The following is a 14,893-nucleotide window of genomic DNA, read 5'->3' as shown; positions in this document are numbered from 1 at the left end:
GCTGCATAGCATTCCATTATGTGTATTACCATAGTTTGGTCACTCTTCCGCTGATGGGCATATAGGTTGTTCCCATCTTTTTGCTATTGTAAATAGTGCTGCGATGAACATGAGTGTGCATATGTCTGTTCCTGTCCTGGGTTTCACCTCTCTAGGATATATACCTAGTAATGGCATTGCTGGGACAAATGGTATCTCCAATTCCAGCTTTCTAAGGAATCACCATATTGCTTTCCACACTGGTTGTATCACTTCACAGTCCCACCAGCAGTGTATGAGAGTTCCAATCTCTCCACATCCCCACCAGCATTTGTTATTTTCTGTCTCGTTGAACCTTGTCATCAGTGTTAGAATGAGATAGTATCTCATTGTTGTTTTGATTTGCATCTCTCTGATGGCCAATAATCGTGAGCATCTCTTCATGTATTTGCTAGCCACCTGAATATCCTCCTTAGTGAAGTGTCTATTCATGTCTTCTGTCCATTTTTCAATTGGATTGTCAATTCTTTTGGTGTTGGGGCATTGGAGTTTTCTATAAATCTTAGAGATAAGTCCCTTGCCAGATATGTAATTATTAGCAAATATGAATTTGTTGCTGTCATTTTTGTTATGTGCTTTTTCGTGGTGTCAATTTCTTTTTTCCATATAATTTTCTATGCTGAGCTCATTTTGTTTATGAATCATTGTTATCACTTCCTTCATTGCTATTGTTTTAGCATTTGCTAAATATTTGTGTGGGAGCTCTGGTAGCATAGTGCCTAAAGCACTTGACTGCTAACCAGAAGGCTTGCGGTTCAAACCCACCAGCCGCTCCTCGGAAACAAGGTTAGGCAATCTAATTCCGTAGTGATACTGTCTCGGAAACCCAAGAAGGGGTCGCTATGAGTCGGGGCTGACTCGATGGCACCTAACAACAACAGCAACAAGTATTTGTGCTGGTCCTCTTTTTTATTTTGATGTGAAGTTTAATCATTTTTCTTTGAGGTTACCCCATGATTTATAGTTTTCTTCCCAAGTTTAGAACAGTCCATTCTATCTTGTACTTGTCATGACTTCCCTACCATCTAGAAGTTGTATAACAACACAGTTTTTTCCCTCTTTTTGGTTTGTAGTTGTCCTCATTTGTCAATTGATGCCTCTTGTTCCCTGTTTACAATCTTGTAGGCTTCTTTACTTTGGATACTTCCACAGCTGGGTTGGTTTCTGGCTTATATCATCATGTGTGTTAATGGTCAGTTGTTGTTGGCTGTGGTTGCTTCTCTGTCCAAAGAGCTCTCTTTAGCATCTCTTGTAAGGTTGGTCTCGTTTTAACAAATTCTCTTAATTTCTGCTTATCTGGAAATGTTCTAATTTCACCATTATATTTGAGGGACAGTTTTGCTGGGTACATAATTCTTGGTTGGGAATTTTTTTCTTTCAGTGTTTTATATATACCATCCCATTGTCTTCTCACATGCATAGTTCCTGCTGAGAAATCTGAGCTTGGTCTTATTGGTTGCCCCTTGTAGGTAACTTTTCATTTTTTCTGGGCTGCTTTCATGATTCTTTCTTTGTCTTTGGTTTCAGTGAGTTTGATGGTGATATGTCTTGGTGATTTACTTTTGGGGTCTATCCTATTTGGGGTTTGTTAGATTTCCTGAATGGCTATATTCTCATTTTTCATCATACCAGGAAAATTCTCTTCCAACAAATCTTTGACAATTTTCTCAGTGGTTTTATTTGTCTCTTTCTGTTCTGGAATTCTGATTACACATGTTGTTGTTGTTAAGTGCCGTCAAGTTGTTTCCGACTCGTAGTGACCCCATGCACGGCAGAATGAAACACTGCCCGATCCTGCGCCAGCCCCACAATCCCTGCTATACTTGAGCCCATCATCGCAGCCACTGTGTCAATCCATCTCATTGAAGGCCTCCCCCTCTTTCGTTGACCCTCCACCCTACCAAGCATGACATCCTTCTCCAGGGAATGGTCCCTTCTTACAACATGACCAAAATAGGTGAGACGAAGTCTGGCCATTCTTGCTTCCAAGGAGCATTCTGGCTGTACTTCCTCCAGGACAGATCTGTTAGTTCTAATTTTTCATTTCTTTTGTCATTTTGTTCTTTTATTGTCTTTTGAAATTGTTGTGGGGTCTGCTCTGTGTTTTCCTCAATATTACAGTGTTTTCCTTGATCTGTCTCTCAATTCATTGAATATAATATATTTAAATAATTTATATGTTGTTGTTGTTGTTATGTGCTGTCGAGTCAGACCTGACTCATAGCGACCCCTCCTTGGTTTCTGAGGTGGTATCACTTCAGAAGTAGATTACCCACCGTCCTTCCAAGGAGTGGCTGGTGGGTTTGAACCGCCAACCTTCTGGTTAGCAGTCAAGTGCCTTAGGCACTACACTACCAGAGCTCCTATATAATATATATAATTGTTTTGAATTCCTTATGAGAGAGTTCCAATGCTGCTTCTTCCTCAGGGATGTGTTTTGGGTCTTTATCCTGGTCCCTTGTTTCTCCTGCTTTATCTTACTTCTTTGTGTGGACTGTGATGCTCTGTTGTCTCCGAGGCATTGTGACATTTTTTGTGTTTATATTTAATTGGTGATTGTGTGTTGGACTTGCCCGTGATTTTCATTTTCTTTGTTTTGTTATCTTTGTTTTGTTTTCTTTGTATGTTATCTACGCAAGCAGGGTACTGTGCTTGCTCCTCTGTTCACTAGTTGACAGCACTTATACACCACCTTCCTCCTTTCCTGTTGTCAGCCTTCCATACGCCCCTGCCGTCCTTGGCAAACAGAGCCCATTCTTAGGTCCTGTTTTCATTCAAGTTTTTCATAGTTAGTGCCTAATCTACTTCTGTACAGTTCCTTTCAAAACTCGGCTCTAGGATTATTTTCTGTATTTCTGTCAGTTGGTTTTTCTTTTCTTTGTTGAAGAGGGTCTGTGTCACTTGTGTACCTATTTCTCCATCTTACCGGAAGTCCCCATCATTTGATTTCTTGTCTACTGCTTCCATAGGTGTTGATTTTGGATCCACAGAAAATGAAATCCTTGAGAACTTCAGTATTTTCACTGTTTATCATGATGTTGCTTATTGAGCCAGATGAGGATTTTTGTTTTCTTTATGATGAGCTACAATTGTTACTGAAGGCCGCAGACTTTGATCTTCATCAATAAGTGATTCAAATCTTCTTCTTCACTTTCTGGAAGCCAGATTGTATCATCTGCATATTGCACATTGTTATTGAGTCTTCCTCCAATTCTGATGCTATGTTCTTTTTCATATAGACAATCTTATTGTATTGCTTAGCATACAGATTGAATAAGTATGGTGAAATGACACAACCCTGACACACAGCTTTCCTGATTTTAAACCACACACTATCCCCTTGCTCTGTTCAACTGACTGCTTCTTGGTCTGTGTGCAGGTTCTGCATAAGTACAATTAATTGTTCTGGAATTCCTATTTTTTCCAGTGTTATCCATAATTATTTTTTTATCACAGTCAGATGTCTTTGCATAGACAATAAAACAAGGGTAAACATTTTCTGGCACTCTCTGTTTTCTGCCAAGATCCATCTGATATCACTATTCCTCGTTCCACATCCTCTTCTGAATCCAACTTGAATTTCTGGAAGTTCCCTGTTGATGTACTGCTGCAACTATTTTTGAATTATCTTCAGCAAAATTTTACTTGTGTGTGATAGGAATAATATTGTTTAATAATGCCTTCAGTGTAGCTTGGATTGGTTCTTGATCATATGCAATTTTCTGAAATGGTTGAACACCAATTCTTTTTGGTACAGTGACTCTATTTTTTCCATCTTCTTTTGAGGCTTCTTGTGTCATTCAATATTTTGCCCATAGAATCTTTCAGTATTGCAACTCGAGGCTTAAATTTTTTCTTCAGTTCTTTCAGCTTGAGAAATGCCAAGCATGTTCTTCCCTTTTTTGGCAATCAAACTCCAAGCCTTTGCCCATTTCATTGTAATACTTCACTTTGTCTTCTCAAGCTGTCCTTTGAGATCTGCTGTTCAGCTATTTTATTTCATCATTTCCTCCATTCACTTTAAATACTCTACATTCAAGAGCAAGTTTGAGAGTGTCTTCTGACATCTATTTTGGTCTTTTCTTTCTTTCATGTCTTTTAAATGATATTTTGTTTTCTTCATGTATGATGTCCTTGATGTCATCCCCCAATTCCTCTGGTCTTCGATCTTTAGTGTTCAGTGCCTCAAATGTATTCTTCAGATGATCTGCAAATTCAGGTGGTATATACTCAGGGTTGTACTTTGGCTCTAGTGGACTTGTTTTAATTTTCTTCAGCTTCAACTTCAACTTGCATAGGAGCAGTTGATGGTCTTTTCTGCAGTTGATCCCTGGCCTTACTCTGATTAATGATATTGAACTTCATCATCATCTTTTTCTACTGATGTATTCAATTTGATTCCTGTGTATTCCATCTGGGAAAGTCCATGTGTATGGTTGCTGTGTATGTTGTTGAGAAAGATATTTGCAATGAATAAATCATTGGGCTTGCAAAATTTATCATGTGATCTCTGGCATTGTTTGTATCACTGTGGTGGTTATGTTTGTGTGTCAACTTGGCTGGGCCTGGTTGAGTGGTTGGGCAGCTGATGGTAGTATTCCCCATGATGAGACTGGTAGTCAACTCTATAGTGGGATCTACTGTGAGCAGCTGAGTAGCTGCCTTTGGGTATGTGGTCTGCTTCCTGTATATAAGAAACAGCTTTGGGAATGGTCTCTAGCTTATGGCATGCTTGAACCCTTCATATTACTGTGTCGTTGTTCAGCAGCTTGCCATGCTCTGCCAACCTTGGGACTATCAGTGGACTTGAATTAATGGCCTGCCGTGTGGTTTGGTAACATCAGGACTGTGCCTTTTTACTTGTCAACCTTGGGCTTGTCAGGCTCAGCAGCCAGAAGCTATATAAGTGAGGAAAAACTTCTAGCTCCAGTTGGCCTGGAGTAGGAGGCAGAGCTGAAGCCCAAGACTGAGGGGCTTTCACCCAGCTCCTAGAGCCTGGCACTTTGAACTTGGACTTAAAACCTCCAAACTGTAAGATAATAAACTCCTGTTTGTTAAGGCCGTCCCATTTGTGGTATATTCTTGTCAGAGCAGCACTAGGTAACCAGAACAATCACCAAGGCCATATTTTCCAGCTACTGTCTTTCTTCTTTGTTTCCAGCTTTCACATTCCAGTCACCAATAATTACCAATGCACCTTAATTACATGTTTGGTCAGACTGCAGAAATTGGCAAATATCTTCTTCATCTTTGGCATTAGTGGTTGGTGTGTAAATTTGAATAATAGTTCTATTAAATTGTCTTCCTTGTAAGCATCTGGATATTATACTGTCACTGACAGTGTCGTACTTTAAGGTAAATCTTGAAATGTTCTTCTTCATGTTGAAGGTGGTGCCATTCCTTTGCAATTTGTCGTTCCCACTGTAGTAGACCATGTGATTGTCTGATTCAGAATGGTCAATACCAGTCCATTTCAGCTGGGATAATTGATCTTTATGTGTTCTATTTCGTTTTTTACAGCTTCCAATTTTCCTAGATTCATATTTTGTACATTCCGAAATCCGATTATTAATGGATGTTTGCAACTGTTCCTTCCCATTTTGGGTTGTCAGCAAATTAATTTCCCAAAAGCTTTACTCCATCCACATTATTAAGATCAACTCTTCTTTGAGGTGACAGCTGTTCTCCAGTTGTATTTTTGAATGCCTTCTAACCTCAAAATATTCCAGCAGTGTATCAGACAGTGTTCTGCTGCTACTCATAAGGCTTTCAATGGCCAGTTTTTTCAGAAGGAAACTGCCAGGCCTTTCTTGCTTGTATATCTTAGCCTGGAAGCTCTGCTGAAACCTGTCCACCATGGGTGATTTTGCTGGCATAGCTTTCAGCATCACAGCAACATACAAGCCTCTACAGTAGAACAAACTCATAGACAAGTGGTGGCTTGTCTACCATCTGTAGACAAGATGGTAATGTTTTATATCTTTATTGTGATCATGGGTACATGAGAATTATTTTTTTTAAATCTTGTATTAATTCAAAAGAATAACACAGTTCTTGATTCTGTATGATAAGAATTTGTAAATTGGAACAATGTTCTCTCTTGCAAGAAGGAAAAAAAAAACTCTTCCAATGAATGGCTGGAGAATTTGCAGAGATCTAAAAACAAGTCATAATTGTGTCTTAATGAATACAAGTTTCCATGGTGACAAAGTACTTAATGGTTATTGAGTCAGCATTAAAAAGTAACTCTTAAAAATTTGTTCTTTCACATATTTGTAGCTATGAGACCTCTTGAAATTAAAATTAAGAAAGTACGCCATCTTTTTTATTAAAACACAAGGTAATGAGTTTGCTATTGACTGCTCTCTTAGTGGGGTGGTATTTAACAATGCTGCCAAGTAATTAGCAGTTTTGGGTGAAAAACATGTTAGCAATCTAAGATAAAAATCAGTTTGGGGTCTGGTATTTTTTTAGGCTTGTGAGAAGAGAAAACCTCTTGAAATGAAAGTTAAATGTCTATTTTAAATTGTTTTTCACAGTATATGCATTTATTAAAACTCGTTATACTGTACATTTAAAATAAATAAAATTGTTTTTTATTTGTTTTTTAAGGATTTTCTGCTTTAGCCTTAGCTTGTGTTTTAGATCTCAGGTAGTCACAAAATCTGAAAAATATCCTTAACAGGAAACAAAGATTTAAAATCACTCTCAGTTCTAACCCTGCCTTCAAAGTGAACCTGATAGATACCATAATGAAATCCTAGTGAGGAAATCTTACCTCGTTCATGGCTCCATGTAGATATGAAAAAATATAAGAAGTTATCATTTGGGGATTAACACTTAAATTATTCTCAAACTTAATCAAATTTATATTTAAGTTACCTCTGCTTCATTAAACCAAAAAACTAAGCCCTCTGCCATTGAGTCAATTCCGAATCATACAGCCTCCGTTGGATTTCCAAGGCTGTAAATCTTTACAAAAGTAGATTGCCTCATCTTTGTCCCACAGAACTGCGGGTAGATTTGAACCTGCAGACTTTCTGGTTAGCAGCCAAATGCCTTACCCACTATGCCACCTAGCTTAATTAATACAGTAATGTTACTCTTGGCTATAAATGTTAACATTGTCTTTAAAACCAACAGCCTTAAGTTCATCATTTGTTTCTGTTATAACAGCTCTAAATGACTTTTCTTATTGATTCTTGTTTAATTGTTTTCAGCTTTATACATTCATCTGAAGAAACTAAAAGTAAGCTGATTACCACAGCAGTGTAGGACTTAAAGTTCAGATCTTCTCTAAACTCTTATTTAAGAGAAGATACTCTTAAGCATTATTTTTTAACCTGGTTCTTTGATGCAGGTGCTAGATTTGTCCTAATGGTATACATTACTGTATTTTTTTCTAATATAACATGCTCATCTAAATAAAACATACACATATACAATGTGTATACCATGCATAGGAAAGTAATCGTGAAGGGATTGCATAGTTTGCAAAAAATCATAGAATATGCATGTTATTTGTTTAAAAATACAGTAATTTTTTTCTTGTTGGTGGGGAAAGAATTGTTATTTTAGCCAGACTTTGTCTGGCAAGAATATTGTTTTTACTCTCTGCCCTTAATTAGAGCCAAACAAATATTTTTCTGACATGATTTTTTGTGTTTTCTGGCCACCTTATGTTTCCAGTAAGTGACATGTTAATATCATAGTTGTATATTCATAAAATTAACCTTGATAATCACAGATATTTATATAACATTTGGTTATAATTACTAAGTTAGAAAAAAAAATTACATTGACAAAATTAAAAAAATGTTAAAGCACTTAACATTTTAACTAACAAAGATACATGATATCATAATATTTATATTTAGTGGAGAAATGAGAGTGAGAAAGGGAAAAAAGAAAGAGGACAGTAAGATGCAGCCATGGCTAACTAAGCTATGCATATTGTAAAGGCTAGCACATGTCAAGCTGGGCCCCACATTTGGTTCTGATCTTTACAGCCCCCAACATAGCATTGTCAGATAAAAAGCAGGGTGCCCAGTAAATTGCAGAAAAACAAGGAATAAGTATTTAGCATTATGTCCCAAATATTGTCTTACATTTTTATTTCTTAAACCTGACAGTACTTTCACAGAGGATAAACTGTAATCATTCTAATTACCAAGTTAGCTGGCTAAGCAACCTCAGCTAAAGTATAAAGGTTACCTATTTAATTTCCTGAACCCCAGAAAGTCTCTCACTCAGATGATTTGAAGACTTGTGCCATAAAAATTGAAGTACCCATTATTAGTATTTTCTACTTGAAGTATAACTGACTTCATAAGCCTTACCATTGATTGATTGATTGATTGATTGTGATTTGGATGAAAGTTAATTTTTATTTTAAGATTTGCATTTTTTTTCCTTATGCAGTTGGAAACCCATGCTTAATCAGATATTCAAATTATTATGATGATTTATTTCGTATAGTGCTAAATGCTTTGACATTTTGTTGAACCTGAAAACAGTCCTATCCCAAAAGAATTTGTTTGCATTAGCAGTAGGAGTTTGAGCCTGTAGCTGTGTCCTGCCTGAACTAATAGACAACACATGTAGTTCAGTCTTCCAAATGACAGACAAAGCACATGAGGGTGGCAGTGATTTCTTCCCTCCTCAGCACTGCACCCAGTCCCTTTCACCCTGCATGCTGAAGAACAAATTTGCAAGAGCTTAGCATTTGTGACTAGACTGTACAACAAGTTAATATCCTTGTTACCTTTTCTTGTTATTCCATTGCTGACAATTCCCTTGCCTTGGGCGAGGATAAATTATTGGTGTGTTTGTAGTTTCTCATTGGCATGTTTATCCGGGTGGTTTGGTCCTCAGAGGATTCTGTAGGTTTAGTTCTCTCCTCACTGTATTCATTCTTAAGAATTGCTGACACCTTCATATTTATTTATTTTTTTTAACTGGCCTCTTGGTGTTTCTGCCCTAGACACTGCCCTTTTAGCAACTAATCTTCCCGTAAAAGCTTTTCCTGATTTTTTTCTTTTAATGCCTCTTGGTTTGTTTTGAATATAAATTTTTTAAATTTTTCTTCTCCTGATAGCATTTTGAACCTCAGCTCCATTGTGGAAATAGGGTTTTGCCTCATAATCCTAAAGAAAAATTTTGAGACAGTAACTGTGATCACAGGTGTGTTTTTTTCTTTCATTCTTACCTAACAGGTAATGGAAAGTGAAGAGTTCATGTTACTTCCGGCCAATCAACTTATTGATATAATATCTAGTGATGAGCTAAACGTTCGCAGTGAAGAGCAAGTGTTTAATGCAGTGATGGCTTGGGTCAAATATAGTATTCAAGAAAGACGTCCTCAACTACCGCAGGTAATGATGCAAGTGTTTCTCTAAGAAACTGCTTTATGTTAGATGAAATAATATAATATAAATTTAACTTGGAAAAATGAAACAAATACTGCTCTCCTTTATGTTAAACTAAGGGAGCTCTGGTGACATAATGCCTAAGGCATTTGACTGCTAACCAGAAGGTTGGCAGTTTAAACCCACCAGCCACTCCTCAGAAGGAAGGGTGGGCAATCTACTTCCATAGACCCAAGGAGGAGTTGCTGTGAGTAGGGTCTGACTCAACAGCAGTGAGTTTAGTTTTTTTATTTGTTTGGTTTGTAACTGGGACAGAAAGGAAAGGGTAAAATTATCTCTCAGATCAGTTCCCCCTTGACAAGGTCATTATCCCCAGGTGAGTTGACATCTCTTCTACACCTGTATAGCCCCTCCATATGTCATAGGGCCTTGGGGTTTCTATATACCTTAAACCAGAGAGGTCTAGGTACATAGGAAAAGGGGAAGAGAAGGAAGAAGAAGGTACTTTTTAATGTAATCTGGCCTCAGGGTACATGATTGTCTTGTGATCAACCTTGATGGGGTAAAAGGAAGAACATTTCCTCCCCTTAAAATTTCAAGATCTTAAGATTAGATCATCCCAGCATAAATTTACATAGTTAAGCATATAAATTACCACTAAGGCACTAGAGGACCTTACAACTTAAGGCAGTTACTAGAGGAAGAGGGTCTATTCTCCCTAGGATATATGTTTTCAATACAAAGTTCAATGTAAGGGTCACAGCACTTGGTGGAGGACAAAAACTGCTTTTGCTGCCTTGCAGTCAGTCATACACTCTCTTAACTTGCAAGTAGGAGCTTGTGCCTCTAATAGTGGTTATTATTTTATAGGTGCTGCAACATGTTCGTCTGCCTTTGCTTAGTCCCAAGTTCCTGGTGGGTACAGTAGGCTCTGATCCCCTCATCAAAAGTGATGAAGAATGCAGGTATGAATGACCCTGGAAACCAACAACTAGGCATTTCTGTTTTCTCTTAATTTCCTTGTTTGCACTGCTTCCTAAATATTATCTTTTAGTGCTGAAATCAGGGCAGCATTTTGATATTTATCAGGTTTTTCTTCTGAGCTAGGGTCAAGAGGAGGAGATGGAAGAAGAGAGAACTGAACTTCAGTATTTCATTAGTTTTTTATGTGTGGTGCTTATTGATGTAGGAGTGGCAATTAAGTGGTAGATTTCTAAGATTTTAATGCAAGCTTGAATTTGAAGAGGCATTTCTCAGCTAATTCTTTTTTTTCCCTTGAGATAAATAATATTGTTGACTTTGTCAGTTAGTGCTTTTTCATTCCATCATATATGCCTAGTTGGGGAATAGGAACAGCCTTGCTTTGTAAAATTCTGGACAGAGTTAAAGATCTACCACATTCATAGAGTAGTGATAGAAAGATTTATACTTGAGCTAGGTGAAATAGTTTCTACATATTTTTTGATAAAAGAAATGGAATGCTTTAAAAACATGCAAACAAAAACTTATTTTATTTTACTGGTTTGTTTCTGTAATACATACAAAATGTAACAAATTACTTTTACTAGTATGACATATTTTTAGGATTTAGGTTTAAATCTGAAATGTATCTCAGTGTTTTTCAGTGTGTTCAAAATACTACATGGGAAAGAGCAAGTCAGTGCTCCACACAAACACACTGCCATCAAGTCAATTCCAACTCATAGTGATGCTATAGTACAGAGTATAACTGCCCCATGGGGTCCCAAGGCTGTAATATAAATCTTTACGAAAGCAGACTGCCTCATCTTTCTCCCGTGGAGCAGCTGGTGGGTTGAAACCACCAGCCTTCTGGTTAGCAGCCCAATGCTTTAACCTACATGCCACCAGAGCTCCTTAAGTCAGTACTCAGAACTCCTTAAACCTCACTGATCTTTGGGTCTCACTTAGTGACTGAAGAGATTTGGATGCTAGAATAGAGACAGAACGCAGAGATTCACTTGCATCTCTCTTGTAATGTGAAGCTTGTCCTTTCAAGATACATTAAATGGAGATTTTAGGTATTAGTCTTTTAAATTAAAAAAAAAAAAATTTACAGACAGCCTTTAATTCTCCATAATATTTATACAGATTTATGTTGGCTTATTGGGAGCTCTGGTAGCATAGTGGCTAAGGCACTTGACTGCTCACCAGAAAGCTGGCGGTTCAAACCCACCAGCCACTCCTCGGAAGGAAGGTTGGGCAATCCTACTTCCGTAATGATACTGCCTCGGAAACCCAAGGAGGGGTCGCTATGAGTCAGGGCCGACTCTACGGCAATCAACGACAACAACAACAATGTTGGCTTATTAAGTATTAGCTCTGTAATATAGTGGGTTTTTTTTTTTCCCCCTATGGTAGTCTTTCTAGGAACCCCTGAATAACATTAAACCAACTATTAAGAGATCACAGTCTTTGTTTTCAACTCTGGGGAAGCTGGAAAAAGCTCTTGTTCATTGGCTTGAATTTGGGGGGTTTTGTTTGTTTTTATTTTCAGGAGAAGTGAATTTAGAAGAAGCCTTAGTGATATTATATATTGGAAAGTACATTATTAGCTTGGGACTGACCTTGCAGGAATTACTCTTTGTAACATAGAATAACTAGAGAAATGAAACGTGGAGTAGTTTGGGAAACAATTTCAGAATAGAGGAAGAACAGAGTAACAAACTGAATTTGGATTAATTAGGTACTGAATCATTCACAGGACTTAAGTGTGAAATAAGTACATATACAAATAGCTTGTATCATATTAAAACATTATAGTTAACAGAGATAATCATTGCTTTCTTCTCTTGAAGTACCTTAACTAGACAGGAAAAAAATTTTTTTCTTCATCCTTAGTGGATTTGTTGAGTGTAAATGATTCATACCAGATAGCAAATTAATATTAAGTGACAATATAGTGTTTAATTTTAGCAATTGGATTTGTGACTCTGTTATTACTTTAATTAATCTAACAGATATTTGGTATCCTGGCTGATGTACTACTTTGCCAGTGTCCTGTGGAATTTAATAATATTAATTAGAAAGAAACAACTATGCAGGCTACTAACTGAGTTATATAATTTTTAATGTTTCCATAAGTTATTGTTGGCCCCAATCATGTTGAGTTTCATGCCAAATTTGCAATGAGATAGGAAGTCTTGATGGAAATACCAACCAATTCACAGTTCATGGTATGACTGGCATCATTGTGCTCATGTTTGTACCCCTTTTAATATTGATTGGCATTCAGGATTAGGTTTGATTTATGCTTGCTCCTATTTGCCAACCTACATGTTCTTAAAACATAGTGGGACTTGACTAACAGTGTTGTTTAAACATTTTGAATAGATTTTTTTCCCCCATAGAGACTTGGTAGATGAGGCTAAAAACTACCTCCTGTTGCCTCAAGAACGACCCCTAATGCAAGGACCAAGGACAAGACCACGGAAACCTATCCGATGTGGAGAAGTGCTCTTTGCAGGTTTGGATTTTAATACACTGTAACTACTGGACCAAAACTGAGTATTATTCTACATGAGAAATTGTCATTTGAATAATCCTTTGGACATATAAAGAACACATAATTATAGCCATGGAGGGTGGATGAATCCCCGAAACTGTTGCTCTGAGATAATGTTTAAACCTGAAACCAAAACTATCCCCTGAAGTTATCTTAAAACTGAACAATAGTTTAGCTTAACTAGTAAAAAAGGTCTGCCTTGAATATTATGCTCTTTTAAGAACTGTCTCTATGGGATCAAATTGGCATCAACAACTCAAAAGATTATATAGGAATCTTCTTGTTGTTATGTGCCGTCAAGTTGGATCCAATTTATAACGACCCCTCCTTGGATTTCCGAGGCAGTATCACTACGGAAGTAGATTACCCAACCTTCCTTCTGAGGAGTGGCTGGTGGGTTTGAACCGCCAGCCTTCTGGTTAGCAATCAAGTGCCTTGGGCACTATGGGCAGTAAATTAATATTAATGAGGGGGAACTACTCATAAAAGCAAGGTAAAAATGATTGTATAACTCACAGAATGTAATCAGTGTTACTAAATTGTACATGTAGAAACTTTGAATTGGTGTATGTTTTGCTGGGTATATTCTCAACAGCAACAAAATAAATAAAATTTTGGTGTTAAGATGGAGGACTAGGTAGAAAGACTGCACAGACCCTCTTCAACAAAGAAAAGGGAAAACAATTAACACAGACACAGAAGATAATCTTGGACCTCTGAGCTTTGAAGGGACGGATATAGAAGTGGACTAAACCCCAATTAGCAGAATTTGCATGAAAATACCAAAACAGGAGACAGACGGAGCTGCGGTCTGGCAGCGATCCTGAGTGATCCTGATGGCATGACACAGACAGCTTGCAGATTCCCGAGTGGTGGTAGGACCTAAGAATTAACCTAAAAATCAGCCCTACTAGCCAGGGACTGCATGGAGGACTGCTCTGATGGCTGGGGAATAAACAGAGAAGGTGAAGAGAAAGGAGGCCTGAGCTGTGGACTTTTGCCGGTCTGGAGAGCACCGCCATTTTGAATGTTGCAAGCGGCTTGACCATTTTGGATATTTAAAGGGACAGCACTCTCCGCGATTCCAGGGGCTTAAGAAGAGGTTCTGCTCACCAGCAACCCCAAGGACATTCTGGACCTGCAAGACTGAAAAGGTGCAACATTCCTCTTGTTACTCATATCCCACACCCGCTTGGTGAACGAAGGTGCGGCCATCCCCCACTCCCACCCACCTTCTGGGCCCATAGAAACTCCATCACAGTCTGTGTGCTCAGACGGAGCCTGGGAGCCCTGTCCTCCACCGATTTTTTTTTTTTTTCCCTTTTTCACTTTCTTTTTTCTGGTGATTCATTTGCTTGTATTTGTCTGCTTTAAAACAACTATTATTATTAATACTTTTGTCCTTTTTACTATTATTCGTATTCTTCCCCTCCCAAGTCCTAGTTTTCAGCTTTTTTTCTTTTCCCTGTTCTGGTTGAATTATTATTTTTTTAATTTAATTTTTTTTTCTATTTTTCCCCCTTTTTCTTATGGTTAACTCGTTCCTTGTTATTCTTTTTGCATTTTCCCATATTTTGCCTTCATTATCTTCCTTCTCTGCCTTTTTTCTCTTAGTGCCCTATCCCCAGATATTGCAGGTTTTCTTATTTTTTCTTCTTCTTTTTCCCTTTTTTGGTTACCGTTCCTGTGTGATTACATGGTGTGTTTTTGGTCCAGGTGCTTTTAGTTTTTTTATCGTTATTCAATTGTAATTTTTGTCTAACTGAGTGGGAGACAGCAAATGTCCCCGTAAGACACAACTACACCCACACATCCTACAACTTCACTTACTGAGCGAGAGCCACTACCTCCTTCTCCACCAACGTGCCAATGATAAAAAACCACCAACAACAGCCTGAATCACCCTTGGCTGCTCTTCACAAACAGTTAACAGAGATCTAAATACAACAACGCCATGATGCCT

The 14,893-nt window shown here is 37.8% G+C and overlaps 1 protein-coding gene across 1 annotated transcript in view; it reads left to right on the top strand.

The window, feature by feature from the left end:
- KLHL20 (kelch like family member 20) overlaps positions 1-14,893 on the top strand; it is a 165,603-nt gene that overhangs the window by 70,135 nt on the left and 80,575 nt on the right. Inside the window, exons 4-6 of the mRNA XM_042781816.1 lie at positions 9,255-9,413; positions 10,278-10,372; positions 12,776-12,891. Of these exons, the coding sequence (XP_042637750.1) occupies positions 9,255-9,413; positions 10,278-10,372; positions 12,776-12,891 (370 nt within the window). The remainder of the gene's footprint in view (positions 1-9,254; positions 9,414-10,277; positions 10,373-12,775; positions 12,892-14,893) is intronic.

The sequence above is a fragment of the Orycteropus afer genome, unplaced genomic scaffold (genome assembly GCF_000298275.1).
Source record: "Orycteropus afer afer isolate SDZICR_OR568_19922 unplaced genomic scaffold, OryAfe1.0 scaffold00175, whole genome shotgun sequence".
In the NCBI taxonomy this organism is placed as follows: domain Eukaryota; kingdom Metazoa; phylum Chordata; class Mammalia; order Tubulidentata; family Orycteropodidae; genus Orycteropus; species Orycteropus afer.
This window is presented reverse-complemented; position numbering and strand designations above follow the sequence as displayed.